Here is a 12,069-nt window from a genome sequence, read left to right as displayed (position 1 = left end):
TTAATTTTTCCAAGTAGCTTGTGTGGCTGTAGCACAAATGATCTTTTTATTCCCCGCAGGGCTGAAGATGCCATGCAGAATGTTCAAGACAGAAACCAAACTGCTCCTTGTTGCCGAAGGTAACTGGGTGGTTTCACTTATTCTAGATTTTTTTTTTAAATAATGATAGTTAGACTCACATCTGGTTTAAATAATTTAGGCTAAAACTATAGTCAGAGGAACTCTGCTGAGTTATATTAGCTGAGGATCTACCAGATATTCATATTATTGGGCCCCTTTATTGCCTAAGTAAGTATTTAATAAATGCAGCTATAACAAAAAATATGAATGTTGGTTCACAACCAGTATTCTGATGCACCCAAGCAAACAAATGTATAGTGATGCAAAATATTTAACTGTTAGATATTAATAAGAATAATGTTCAGAAATATATAGAAGTGGATATCATCCTAATGGGGACTTAGTAAATTGAAAGCTTTTTTTATATATAGCCCCAATATTCATTGCTTGGGTTCTTGTCGCCTGTTACAGTCATTTCCTGCTTCTTAACAATCAATGTGATGTTCACAATCATTAATAAAAGTTAATGCTAATTTCATTAGCGGATGGCATGTCATTTCTGTACCTTAAATCAATCGCCTCCTTAAGTCCATGTGTAAGTGTTGTATTCACTGCACCTTTACCCTTTGGTTTCTACACTACCTGCTGCATTAAAAAAAAGTGGTTGCTCTTCATAATTGTTCTGACAGGAGTGATCATTCCTTAAATCCTTCCTTTATGCTGGAGATTTAAGATACTTAAAATGGAATAGATTCAGCATAATAAACCTGTTCAGTCAAGTGTCTAGTATCACTGAAGGATCAGAAAGCATGTTTGCATTTATCCCTTTACAATACTGTTTACTTTAAAATAAAATCATAGAATAATATACTTTTGTTTTACCTAACAAAAGAAGTTTGACAGTCCTGGCATCCCGCTCTGCATCTTGCTGGAGTTTCTTCTCCAATTCCTTTGATCTTTTGGCTGACTGTTTACTCTCTGAGCTGGCACCACTACCCATGGCGTGGGGTTACAGAGTCAGTCTGTATCTAAGTAGACAAAACGCTTTAGTTCAAACTCTTCAACAGCAATGCTTTAATGAAGTCTGAAATGCCCCATTCAGCCTCCTCTCTATAGATTGCCTTCAGATTAAGTAGTTGCTTTTCCCCTGTCACATGACTTGAAGATGCTACCAACCAGAATTTATACCGGGACACAGAATTACGGCTATATGATGTCAGAAAATGTAAATGTCCCATTCAGCTATTACACCTATGGAAAAGCATGATAAAAGAGCATGAGCATTTCCATACCAAACTGAACCAAGAGCCATCTAGTTCAGCATCCCGTCCTTAGTGAGATGGGAAAGTGAAAGAAACCATAAAGTACCCAATTTTAGGATAACACTGTTTAGGGGGAATGGATTTTTCACCCCAGGAATTAATCTTTGGCTTATGTCCCGAAGCAAAATGTTCCTTACAAACATTTGAGAACATTTATTTATTTTTAATCTTTCTAAACATTCCCTTTTTTCACATAGAAATGTGCCGTTTCATAGCTACTTATTTATGCTGATTTTAACATTAATAAATTGGGATGCCACAATGCTCTCCGGTTTCACACTATAACCATACAATAAGGACAGAAAAAGGAGCAATGGTCTCAAGTTGCAGCAAGGCAAGTTTAGGTTGGATATTAGTAAAAACTTTTTCATTGGGAGGGTGGTGAAGCACTAGGATGAGCTACCCAGAGAGGTGGTGGACTCTCCACCTTTGGAGGTTTTTAAGGCTGGCTTGACAAAGCCTGAGTGATCTAGTTGAGGATGGTCCTGCTTTGAATAGTGGGTTGGATTAGGTCCCTTCTAAACCTAATTTTCTATGAGTCTATGATACCATGCCTTATGTTTCCTTCAATAATACTTAGGTTTTATTCCAGTTTGCAACTTCTCGAAGATGCACGCTTGTGCATGGTCACCTAATGGTGAAAGCTATGGTATCTTTGCCGTTTTGGGTCACCCTAGAAATTGCTATTGAATGTGATGCATATAACTTTTAGCCAAAAATATCACTCCCCTTTTCTGGAAGAAAGGACTTCTCTAAAGGCATGAGGCCAGATTCTCTCCTTTGGGTCCAGCACAAAGGAGTTGCGAAGTTGGCATTTTCTCCTGGCTTGAAGCCAGATGCTGTGATCTCCTCTTTGGTCAATGCTGCTGTATAATGATTGTCAGGCCTTGGAGGCCTGGAAACAACTCCTTTTCAGTCCCCTTTCTCCGGGTACAAGCTGCATCTGGTTGCAGAATTCAGCTGAAATGATGCCTAGATCTTAGTCATTTCTTACTTCAAAGGCTGATATCTTGATCCTGTTGGAATCAGTGCAAGTTTGTTGTTGACCTCAGTGAAACAATGATTTTGCCTTATAGAAAAATTGCTTGTGTGTTTGAGTAAATACGTGCTCTGATTCTACAGTGATAAGATTTGAAAATCAAGGGATTATTGTTAAAACGCATACTTATACTAGCAGGTATGCTGGTTTGGCTCCTTCAGTGTATCCCTTCTGCTCAATGCATCAAGGAAACTAGCTTTCCAGTGTCTCCTGGAGGGCTGGAAGCAGTTGCTAAGTGTCAACAGTTGAGGTTTTGCATATTTATTTACACAGCAAGAAAAACTGTTGTGCTCAGTCTACATTCCTGTTTTGTTTATTCTTTAAAATGACAGGTAACAGGATCTCTGGGCATCTGCACGCCTGAATAAATCTTTCCATTTGTTTTAGAAATTAACATATGAAATGACACAAGTGTGGTCCTGGTGCCAGGCATCTCTTTGTTAGAATCTGAGCCCATCCTGGAGTAAAATGCTTTAATAAACTTCAGGGTGAATAGAACATTATATATATATATATATATATATATATAATCTACATGCATCTATAGCAATTATAATCTATATTGAGTTCCCACTTTTCTCTTTGATATCCCATCAGGAGTCTAGAAAAGGGATTCTCAACCTTTTTCATCCTGAGGCCCTACTAGCATGCTATACAAAGGGCCTCCTGGATGTTAAAAGGGGCACAATACTGAAGTAGAAGCAGGAACCATAATGGGCTTATAATGATCAGACATCCTCTAATGGCCTTTGTAAAATATGGCGAACTTCCTGGTGCTGCACAAGCCAATCCCATGGTTCCACTTATTATACATTCTCAGCAGTCATATCAACCATCTCCTTTTCTGAAGCAGCACTCAGCTTCTGCCTCAGAAGTGAGGTATGATCTTAGTTCATACCTTAGGACAGGATGATGCACGATAGGGCTGTGCGAAGCTTTGGGTGCTGATTTGATTTGGAGAAGATTCGGCCCGATTCGGTGACTAACTCTCCAAATCTGAATTGAATTGGGGGGACCAGTTAAAACGTCTGAAATGATCTGAAGCTCTCTGAATCAATTTGGAAAAGATTTGGAGAGCTTCGACAACTTGGGCAGTTCCCACCCGCTGCAGCAGAAAGCTGGACCCAGATTTGGAGCTGGTAAGTAGGGAGCAGAAGAAGGGAGGCTGGAGAAGAGGGATGGGGCCTGGCAGGGGTCCCCCCATGGTCTCCTCCCCCTTCTCCATGGGGGGACCCCTGCCAGGCCCCATCCCCTTCCTGCTCCCCTGTTCACCCCACCCATTCCCCCAGTCCCCAACCGCCCCAGCTCCTGGACCTTTAAAAAAAGTCCCAACTCACCTGGTGCTGACTGGTGGGGGGGGCGGTGATCCCCACTGCCCCTATAGCGCCCCACTGCCCTACTCCACATGGGGGGCTTTGCCATGAGCTCCCCGACCCCCACCATTCCCCAAGAACCCTCATGGCTTCCCCACCTGCCCCAGCTTCAGCTCTTTAAGAAAAAAAACCCCAACTCCCCCACACTCACTGGCTCCTGTAGCAGTCTCAGGACTTTGGGAGGCTCATGCAGAGCCCCACAGACACAGCAGAGCAGTAGGGATTACCCCCCACCCCCAGCAGGAATAGTGAGTCAGTGCTTTTTTTTTGTCTTTTTTTTTCTTAAAGGGCTGGAGCTGGGGTGGGTAGGGCAGCTATGGGGGGGACTGGGAGAGTGGGAGGGGGTTGGGGAGCTTGTGGCAGAGCACCCCACACAGCATGGGGTAGTAGGGGGCAGCGGGGATCACTCCCCTGTGGGGCAGCACACAGTGAGTTGGGGGCTTTCTTTTTTTCAGAGTGCCAGGAGCTGGGGCAGGCAGGACAGCCATTGTTGAGCTTGGAAAGTGGGTGGAGGATGGGTCTGGGTGATTTGAGAATCTCCAAACCAGATTCGGCTGAATTAATTTGGGACAGTGATTCAAATCACCAAGGCGAATCACTCTACCCCAAATCAGTGAAATTCGAATCTGAAGAGAATACTAGCTGCTTCGCACAGGCCTAATGCACAATATCATTTGTGGATGTGGAAGGCCCTAGTTACAACACCTCCTTCTTCACAAATGCAGTGGTAACTTTTCTGGTCACCCTATACTTGTAAGGATGGCAACCATTTTCAGGTCCCCACAGAGGATATGGAAGGAACCAAGTCATTCAACACTAAAGTCTTGATAGAGGCTTGGTCTAGTCTCCAGACAAGGTGAATAATGGACCCAGGCAGACTATGCTACTGTTTGACTCCAAGCCATGGCAGCCCTCCACTCATGTTTGGCAAAGTGAAACGCCAGGTTCTACACAAAGGGGCAGAGTACTTCTTTATGTATCCATTCCTATCTTCTCACATAGGGATATCAGCAAAGGAGGAAGCACATCAGTATTCCAATACATAGGAAGTGCAAAAGACTGGATTTGTTGGAATATATGCAAATATTTTGATGTCTTTGGTGACAGATCTGACCCAATCCATGTAATTCCAGTGTCAATCGCACCGCTTTTCAGGAAATGCTTGGCCTAGTTCAGGTATGTGAGGCCCTCTATAATTGATCAGTTAATCTTGGACACAGTCTCAATTGGTTATACCATCCAGTTCATCTGAATATCTATTTCCAAATCCTGTTCCTGTGCCTCTTTTCATGAGATCAACAAAAACCTCTAAAATCCTTATTGCAACATCAGAGAAAAGGGTTGCACTCTTTTCTCTGATGTTGAAGGGATGCTTTTTTTTTTCTCATAATGCCAAAGGGAAAATGAAGGTGATGGCCTAGTTCAGTTCTGGAGAAACTCAGATCATTCATCCAAAAACTGAAGTTCAAGGGGCTGACACCAATTACCATAATCCCTTTCCTGGAACTGGGGGACCAGCTCTTATCCATTAATCTGATAAGATATGCCAGAACATTTTGGTGAACACCCTTCTGCCTACACCCTCCATCATGCAGCCATAAAGGAAGTATCTGAGACAGGATTCAGTACAAGGGTGTTCACCCAAATGTTCCAAGTGGTAGTAATGAGTCTTGGCATACCTTTATGTGGATAAGTGGCTAGTGAAAGGAACATCTTCTCTGTGAGTATCTAACGATGTTAGAAATACAACAATCTAGAACTCTTGGTTCAGAAATGATTTTATTAGACCAACTAGGAAATCATTTTTGCACTTCTTTTTGTCTCAGGCCAACACAGATACCAAGTACACACCTAAAGACATTACACACATTTACTGTCTGGTCTGCGACTCAGGTCCAAAACTAAAACCCCCAAAATAAATGTCTTGCCAGTTCCTAAACTAAAATTAATAGGGCTGTGCTGGACTCTGTATCAGCCACAACATACCACCCTCAGCAGAGTCAAGAGTGTGGTCCACCTGATCTCAGGGGTTAACCAACTAGGAAGGGAAAAGGAAAACTGGGTTAACAGCAACTTTGACAAACCAAACTATTTAACAGTAGTCCAAATTTCTTTGGCAGTAAACCTGAACCACTCCTTCTTCCCCAGCTGTGAGTTGCAAACTAGGTAGCTGCCACCACCTCCTTCCTTCTTCAGATTATAGAATCATAGGAAAGTAGGTCTGAAAGGGACCTCACAAGTTATCTAGCTCCCTGCTAAAGTCAAAGTCATCCCTAACTAGACCACACCATTTACGGTGTCTGTCCAACCTGCTCTTGAAAATGTCTAGGGATGAAGAGTCTACAGCCTGTCTAGCTAGCTTGTGCCAGGGCTTGACAACCTTCACAGTCAGAAAGTGCCATCTGATTTTTAACTTAAATTTCCCCTGATGAAGCTTGATTCTATTGTTCCTAGTGCTGCCCTTGATGGCCACATAAAAGAGCATATCCCCATCCTCTTTATAATTTCCCTTTATATATTTGAAGGCTGTAACCAAATCCATCCTCGGCCTTCTCTTCTCTAACTAAATAACTCTAGTCCTTTCCTCATATGTCATGCTTTCCAGGCTTCTGATCATTTCTGTTGCTCTCCCCTGGACTCTTTCCAATCTGTCTACATCTTTGTTAAAGTGTGAGTTCCAAAACTGGACATTGTACTCCAGGTGAGGCTGCACCAGTACTGAATAAAGCAAAAGAATATTTTTCTGTGATCTGTAAGTGACATTCCTATTAATACAACCCAGTACACCACTGACCCTTTTTACAACAAGAGCATGCTGTTGGCTTGTATTCAGCGTATGGTCTACTGTAACCCCCGGGTTCTTCTCAGCAGTACTGCAGCCTAAACAGACATTCACCAGTCCGTATTTGTGCATGCAGGAATTCCGTCCCAAGTGCAGGACTTTGAACTTATCCATTTTTAATCTCACTTGGTTGCTTTCAGACCATTTTTTTCAGTCTATCTAGGTCATTCTGGATCCTTGCTCTGCCCTCCAGAGTGTCTGGAACTCCACTCAACTTGGTGTCATCTGCAAATTTGCTAAGTGTGTACTCAATCTAATTATCCAAATAATTAACAAAGATGGTGAAGAATTCTGGACCCAGGGCAGACCACTGGGAAACTGCACTTGATACCTCCTCCCAGCTAGTCATTAAGCCATTGACGACTGCCAATTGAGTACAATGATCCAACTAGTTATGTATCTAACTTACAGTACTTCTGTTTAGTCTGAATTTCTTTAGCTTGCTAATGAGAATGTCACAGGAGGAGACAGTGTTAAACCTTGCTAAAGTTAAGGTATATAACATCCACTGCTCTCCCTACATGTATAGAATCTGTCATCTTATCGTAGAAAGAAATCAACTTAGACAGGCATGACTTGCTCTTGGTGAATCTATGCTGACTGCTTTTGATAAGTGCTTCACAATAGATTTCGTGAGAACCTGTTTCATGATCTTTCCCGGTATTAAGGCCAGACTGACTGGTCTGTAATTCTTTGGATCCTCCTTCTTCCCTCACTTAAAGATGAGAACCATATTTGCCCTTTTTCAATCATCCAAGACTTCAACTGACTTCCTGCAGTTCTCAAAGAAGAGATCTACAAGCACCTAGCTGGGGTCATCTGACCCCAATGCTCTTTCCTGCCCAGGGCAGGGGGTTGGACTCAATGATCTACTGAGGCCCCTTCTGGCCCTAAAAATCTGTGAAATCTATATGACTCTGAAATTACTTCAGCCAATTCCCTCAGAATTTGCACCTAGGGTACATACCATCTGGTCCTGCTGGTCCTGCTGGCGTGAAAGCATCTAGTAATCCCTAACCTGTTCTTTCATTAATCTAGGTTATTTGCCTTTTTTTCCTATCTTTTACCAACTGTGCTTATCATCTACTTCCCTCCCAGTGCTTCAGCCCAAGGATCGTCACTGCAACACAATCGTCAGGTTTTATTTCTACAGCGCTGGTTTCATTCTTTTCCTCAGGCTGCCTATAATCAGACTTTGTAGTAACCGGAGCTCTTTTAGCAAAATCCCATCTCAACATAGCTTATACATGGTAAAATCTGTTTCAAAAGAAAGTCAGTAGTGTACAGGACTCCAGCTGACTTTTGCTACCATAGCTAAATTCTTCATAATAGATTCTCTTCCATTAAGGAGGAGTCAGTATCATACAAGAGCCCAGTTAGCCCCTTACCACAACAGATGTAATCTCCTTCCATCCCACTTAGCCCTGCCCTGGGCTTCTTCATGGCACTACTGCACTGCACTACTGCAGAATGCACGGTATGTAAGGGTGACTTCTGCCTCCCAATGCTTTGGGCATAGTTCACTTATCCATCCATTTGTGAAGATGTCAAGCTGTGTTTTATCTACCCCAAACTCCTTCCAAATCTACAAAATAGCCACGCATAAATTATATGCAAGCAAAAGCCATTACCTAGTCAGGTTTACATGGGTATCAATATCCAAAACAAATTGCAAACATGGTAAGAATTCTGTTTTCTGAGAACAGCACCATTTTCACAGGAAAACTTACCGTGTTTTAAAGATTTTCCAAGCAAAACCAACAGCATGTTATTGTGAGAATGGACAAATGTTCAAGCAGAGCAGATCCAGTACTGCAGCTATTAACCCTCTCCACATTATAGTCTCTTCTTGTTATATATCCAATGTAAAGTATATTCCTTTTGGTACATATGTTTCCAAGGCAGCTTAAGAATTAAGTTATCTAAAATGTTAGCATCTTGGATACCTACTGGCGGTAACCTTTTGGGTTTAGTTTGGCTTTTATCTGCTGATTAACTCTGCTGTTTATCTTGCCGCTTCCATCAGAAAATCAAATCCACTTAATTTATCTCTGCAGGAATTATAATAAGGATGCTCTAGTGTGAGCTTTTTCAGCAGTTGCATGTATAATGCAGAACTGAATTTCAGTTGAACTATTTGCCTATTAAAGAATGATTATCCTCAAATATCCAGAGCAAAATAGAGCTACAGAATATTGTTGAATTGTGACTCATACATAAACAAAACTGGATGGAACTGAGATGAGCTTAATTAATTGTTTTCCTTTTTATCTTGCGCAATTCTGCTCTGTCTCTCAGTCTCTCTGTCTTTTTAGAGTTTGACAGCATTTTTGAGATTCAAGCTCTTTCTAACAGTTGGCACTAAAAACGTAACAATGAAACTTTGCCTTGACCTTTCCCTCATAAAACCTTTTGAGAAGTACAACTCCTTAACAAGCTTCAAATTGCTTAAAGCTTTCTAACTGATGTATGTATGTATATAAAATAGGTTTCAAGAGAAATAATTTTTTTTTCATAGGGTAAGTGTTACTGAAAAATCCTTTTTTTATATGGAAATGTTAAAATGAGGTAAGTACATATTTCTGTGTAATTTCTAATTGAAATTTTTGCTTCACTAATTTTCAGAAAAAAAAGTATCCATAGTGAAATATTTTTGTAATTCTTTTCTATTTTTGTTGCTACTTTTTCTTGTTGCTACAGAATCTAATGGTATAATACTGGTAATGTCTTTTTCTTTTTGCATTCTTTCCTTTCTTTCACAGTTTGTGATGTTTTGCTTAATTTCTCCAACTTCTGAACATTTACCTAAAGGACACACTATCCCGTTGTCACTTTGCAACACTTCCAAATTTGGGGTTGTGATAGATTATTAAAAGAAAGGAAGGAGCAAAATATGGGGAAAATCCAATTCATTTTATTAATTTCAGGAGTAAAAAAAGGTTTAAAAAATTCTAATGGAAAAAACTGATCAATAGAAGAAATAGCAAAAATCTCATACACATTAATAATTCATTAATCAGCTCTAGCCACCTTGTCTATGATGCCACAGGGGAGTTTAGTAAGGTGATATGCACTGTACTGCTGTCAGTATGCTCATGATACCCAGTTCTATATCTATAGCACATGCTGATGCAATGGAAAAAGTAACTTGGTGCATGTCGTTCTTTTAGACCTAGATGGGGGAATGCTGGCTCAGTCCCAGTGTAGATAAGTCTGAGATAATGTTGGCATGATCACAAACATCTTAACTAAACATGTGCCCAATTTTGAGAGAATTTGTGCCAAGTTTTGAATTTGTAGAGATATGGCTGAGTATAGATCCAGACCTGGTGATTCCAGAAGTGCATGGACCTGGGTTATTGGTTTAGACCATTAAAGGGAAAAAGCCAGACATACAATTCATGTGCACATTCAGAAAATAACTTCCCAGAGGTTTAATTTGTTTGGGACAAAGATTTTGTTCTGGGACCACATCTACAGGAAATCATGTGCAGTTTGTGATTTGTTTGAAATATGTTAAGGGTTATTAGCTTCATATGGTTTTCCATTTAAAAAACAAAAGGAACAAGTAAAGCCAAAATTAAGCCTTACTTTTCTTGTTAACAAATATTATAGTGCTGTTGACTTGGAAGTCAATAGTCAAACTCTCATTAACATCAGTGGGAACAAGATTTGCTATTTTGTACCTTTTAAATATATATTTTAACAATTAGTACTAAAATAGGATTTATTATATCTTTTTTTTAAATTTTACCAGAGATATAAACAATCTATACTCATTATAGTAATTTTAGAATTGGATAAAAGATCATTTCAAAATTAACTGTGAAAACTCATGGCAATTGGGGAGGGTCCTAGATGATTAAAAAAGGGCAAATATAGTGGCCATCTTTAAGAAAGGGAAAACAGAGGATCTAGGGAATTACAGACCAGTCGCCCTCACCTGAGTTCCTGGAAAAAATAATGGAGCAAGTCCTAAATGAATCCATTTCTAAGCACTTGCAGAAGAAGAAGTTGATTATAAACAGTCATCATGGATTCACCAAGGGCACATCATGCCTGACCAACCTGATTGCCTTCTATGGTGAGATAACTGGCTCTGTGGATGCAGGGAAAGCAGTGGACATGATACACTCTGACTTTAGCAAGGCTTTTGATACTTTTACACAGCCTTCTTGCAAGCAAACTGAGGAAGTATGAGTTAGATGAATGGACTGTAAGGTGGATAAAAAGTTGGCTGGATTGGTGGGCTCAATGGGTAGTAATTAATTAATAGCCCCTGTTTTCACTGGTTCTCACTTTGTACAGCCTCACATACCTGGGCAAAGTGAGTGTAGACTATTCCCAAAAAGGTGCGTCTACACGTGCCAATATGATAAATTCCCTGACAGTACTATCTTACAGCAGAGTTAATTAACTTACTGCACCCTAATACACACATGTAAACAGTGACACTTTACTGCCGAGCTAAATAGTCGACTAATTAATCAGTAGAATGCACATGTGGATCCACCTGGTCTGTATCATTTTGAACTGGCACAAATCATTGCACTGAAAAGTTCTTTGTTAAGATTAACCTTTCTCCTGGTTTGTTTTAAAGAAAGAGGAAACGCTGTTGACATCAGACAATGGCCATTGCAGTGTGGTGAATAGTGAGAGAGACGTACAATCCCTGTGGGCTATAAGTTTATGACTAAGACCTGATGAATCTTGGTTCCTCCTCACTGGCTGACATTTCCTTCAGTTCAATACTGTACAGGATACATCTTATATTAAGGGAAATAAGAAATGGAGTTTCATAAGGAAAATGGAAAAAGCTTTACATGTAACCTGGAAGATGTATTTACCAGTACAGACTGAACATCGTATGTGAAAAAAAATCTAAAAACAATAAGGACATGTACCTCTCAAGATCCTATCTTGGACTGCTTTATTCCCATTGGAGCAAGGTTTTTATACCATGCCAGATCCCACAGTGCTTTGCATTACAGGAAATTAAGAGAAAAAAACATGGTAATTCCAGTTTGATTAATAGATCTCTTTAAATAGCTCTGATTATAACCTTTCCCACATATATTCAGCTGGAAGGAAACAAACCAAACGGGAAAGTAAACAAAAAACAATCTTATTTTTCATGCTGCTGCTAAAGCAGCATGCTCCCCCTCTTTTATCCATCATGGTCCAGCTATAACTTTTGGGCCCACTTACCAGTAGGACCTCAGTCCCTTTTGTAGAAATGGGTGATCCAAATAATAGGAGGCAGAGCAGCTCCATTCAGTAAGATAACTGTTTCCCATAACTTTGGGGGGAAAAAAATTATCTGTTGGTTTCCAGATATTCAAGTGTACACATACACATGCAAAGTAGTCTTAGGGACTGGAAGAAGAATTCCATACATTACATATTATGGCTGGGATGACACTATACTGCATA

General features: G+C 40.4%; 1 protein-coding gene across 1 annotated transcript in view; it reads right to left on the bottom strand.

Moving 5' to 3' along the window:
• The window catches only part of GNAT3 (G protein subunit alpha transducin 3), a 32,100-nt gene extending 31,040 nt beyond the window's left edge, over window positions 1–1,060 (bottom strand). The window contains exon 1 of the mRNA XM_090046290.1: window positions 943–1,060. Coding sequence (XP_089902416.1) covers window positions 943–1,060 — 118 coding nt within the window. The remainder of the gene's footprint in view (window positions 1–942) is intronic.
• Between the last annotated feature and the right edge of the window lie 11,009 nt (window positions 1,061–12,069).

This window comes from Crocodylus siamensis, chromosome 4 (genome assembly GCF_052110815.1).
Source record: "Crocodylus siamensis isolate JL-2025a chromosome 4, ASM5211081v1, whole genome shotgun sequence".
NCBI classification, from domain to species: Eukaryota; Metazoa; Chordata; order Crocodylia; family Crocodylidae; genus Crocodylus; species Crocodylus siamensis.
Note: the sequence above shows the minus strand (reverse complement) of the source record. Positions and strands in the feature narration are given on the sequence as shown.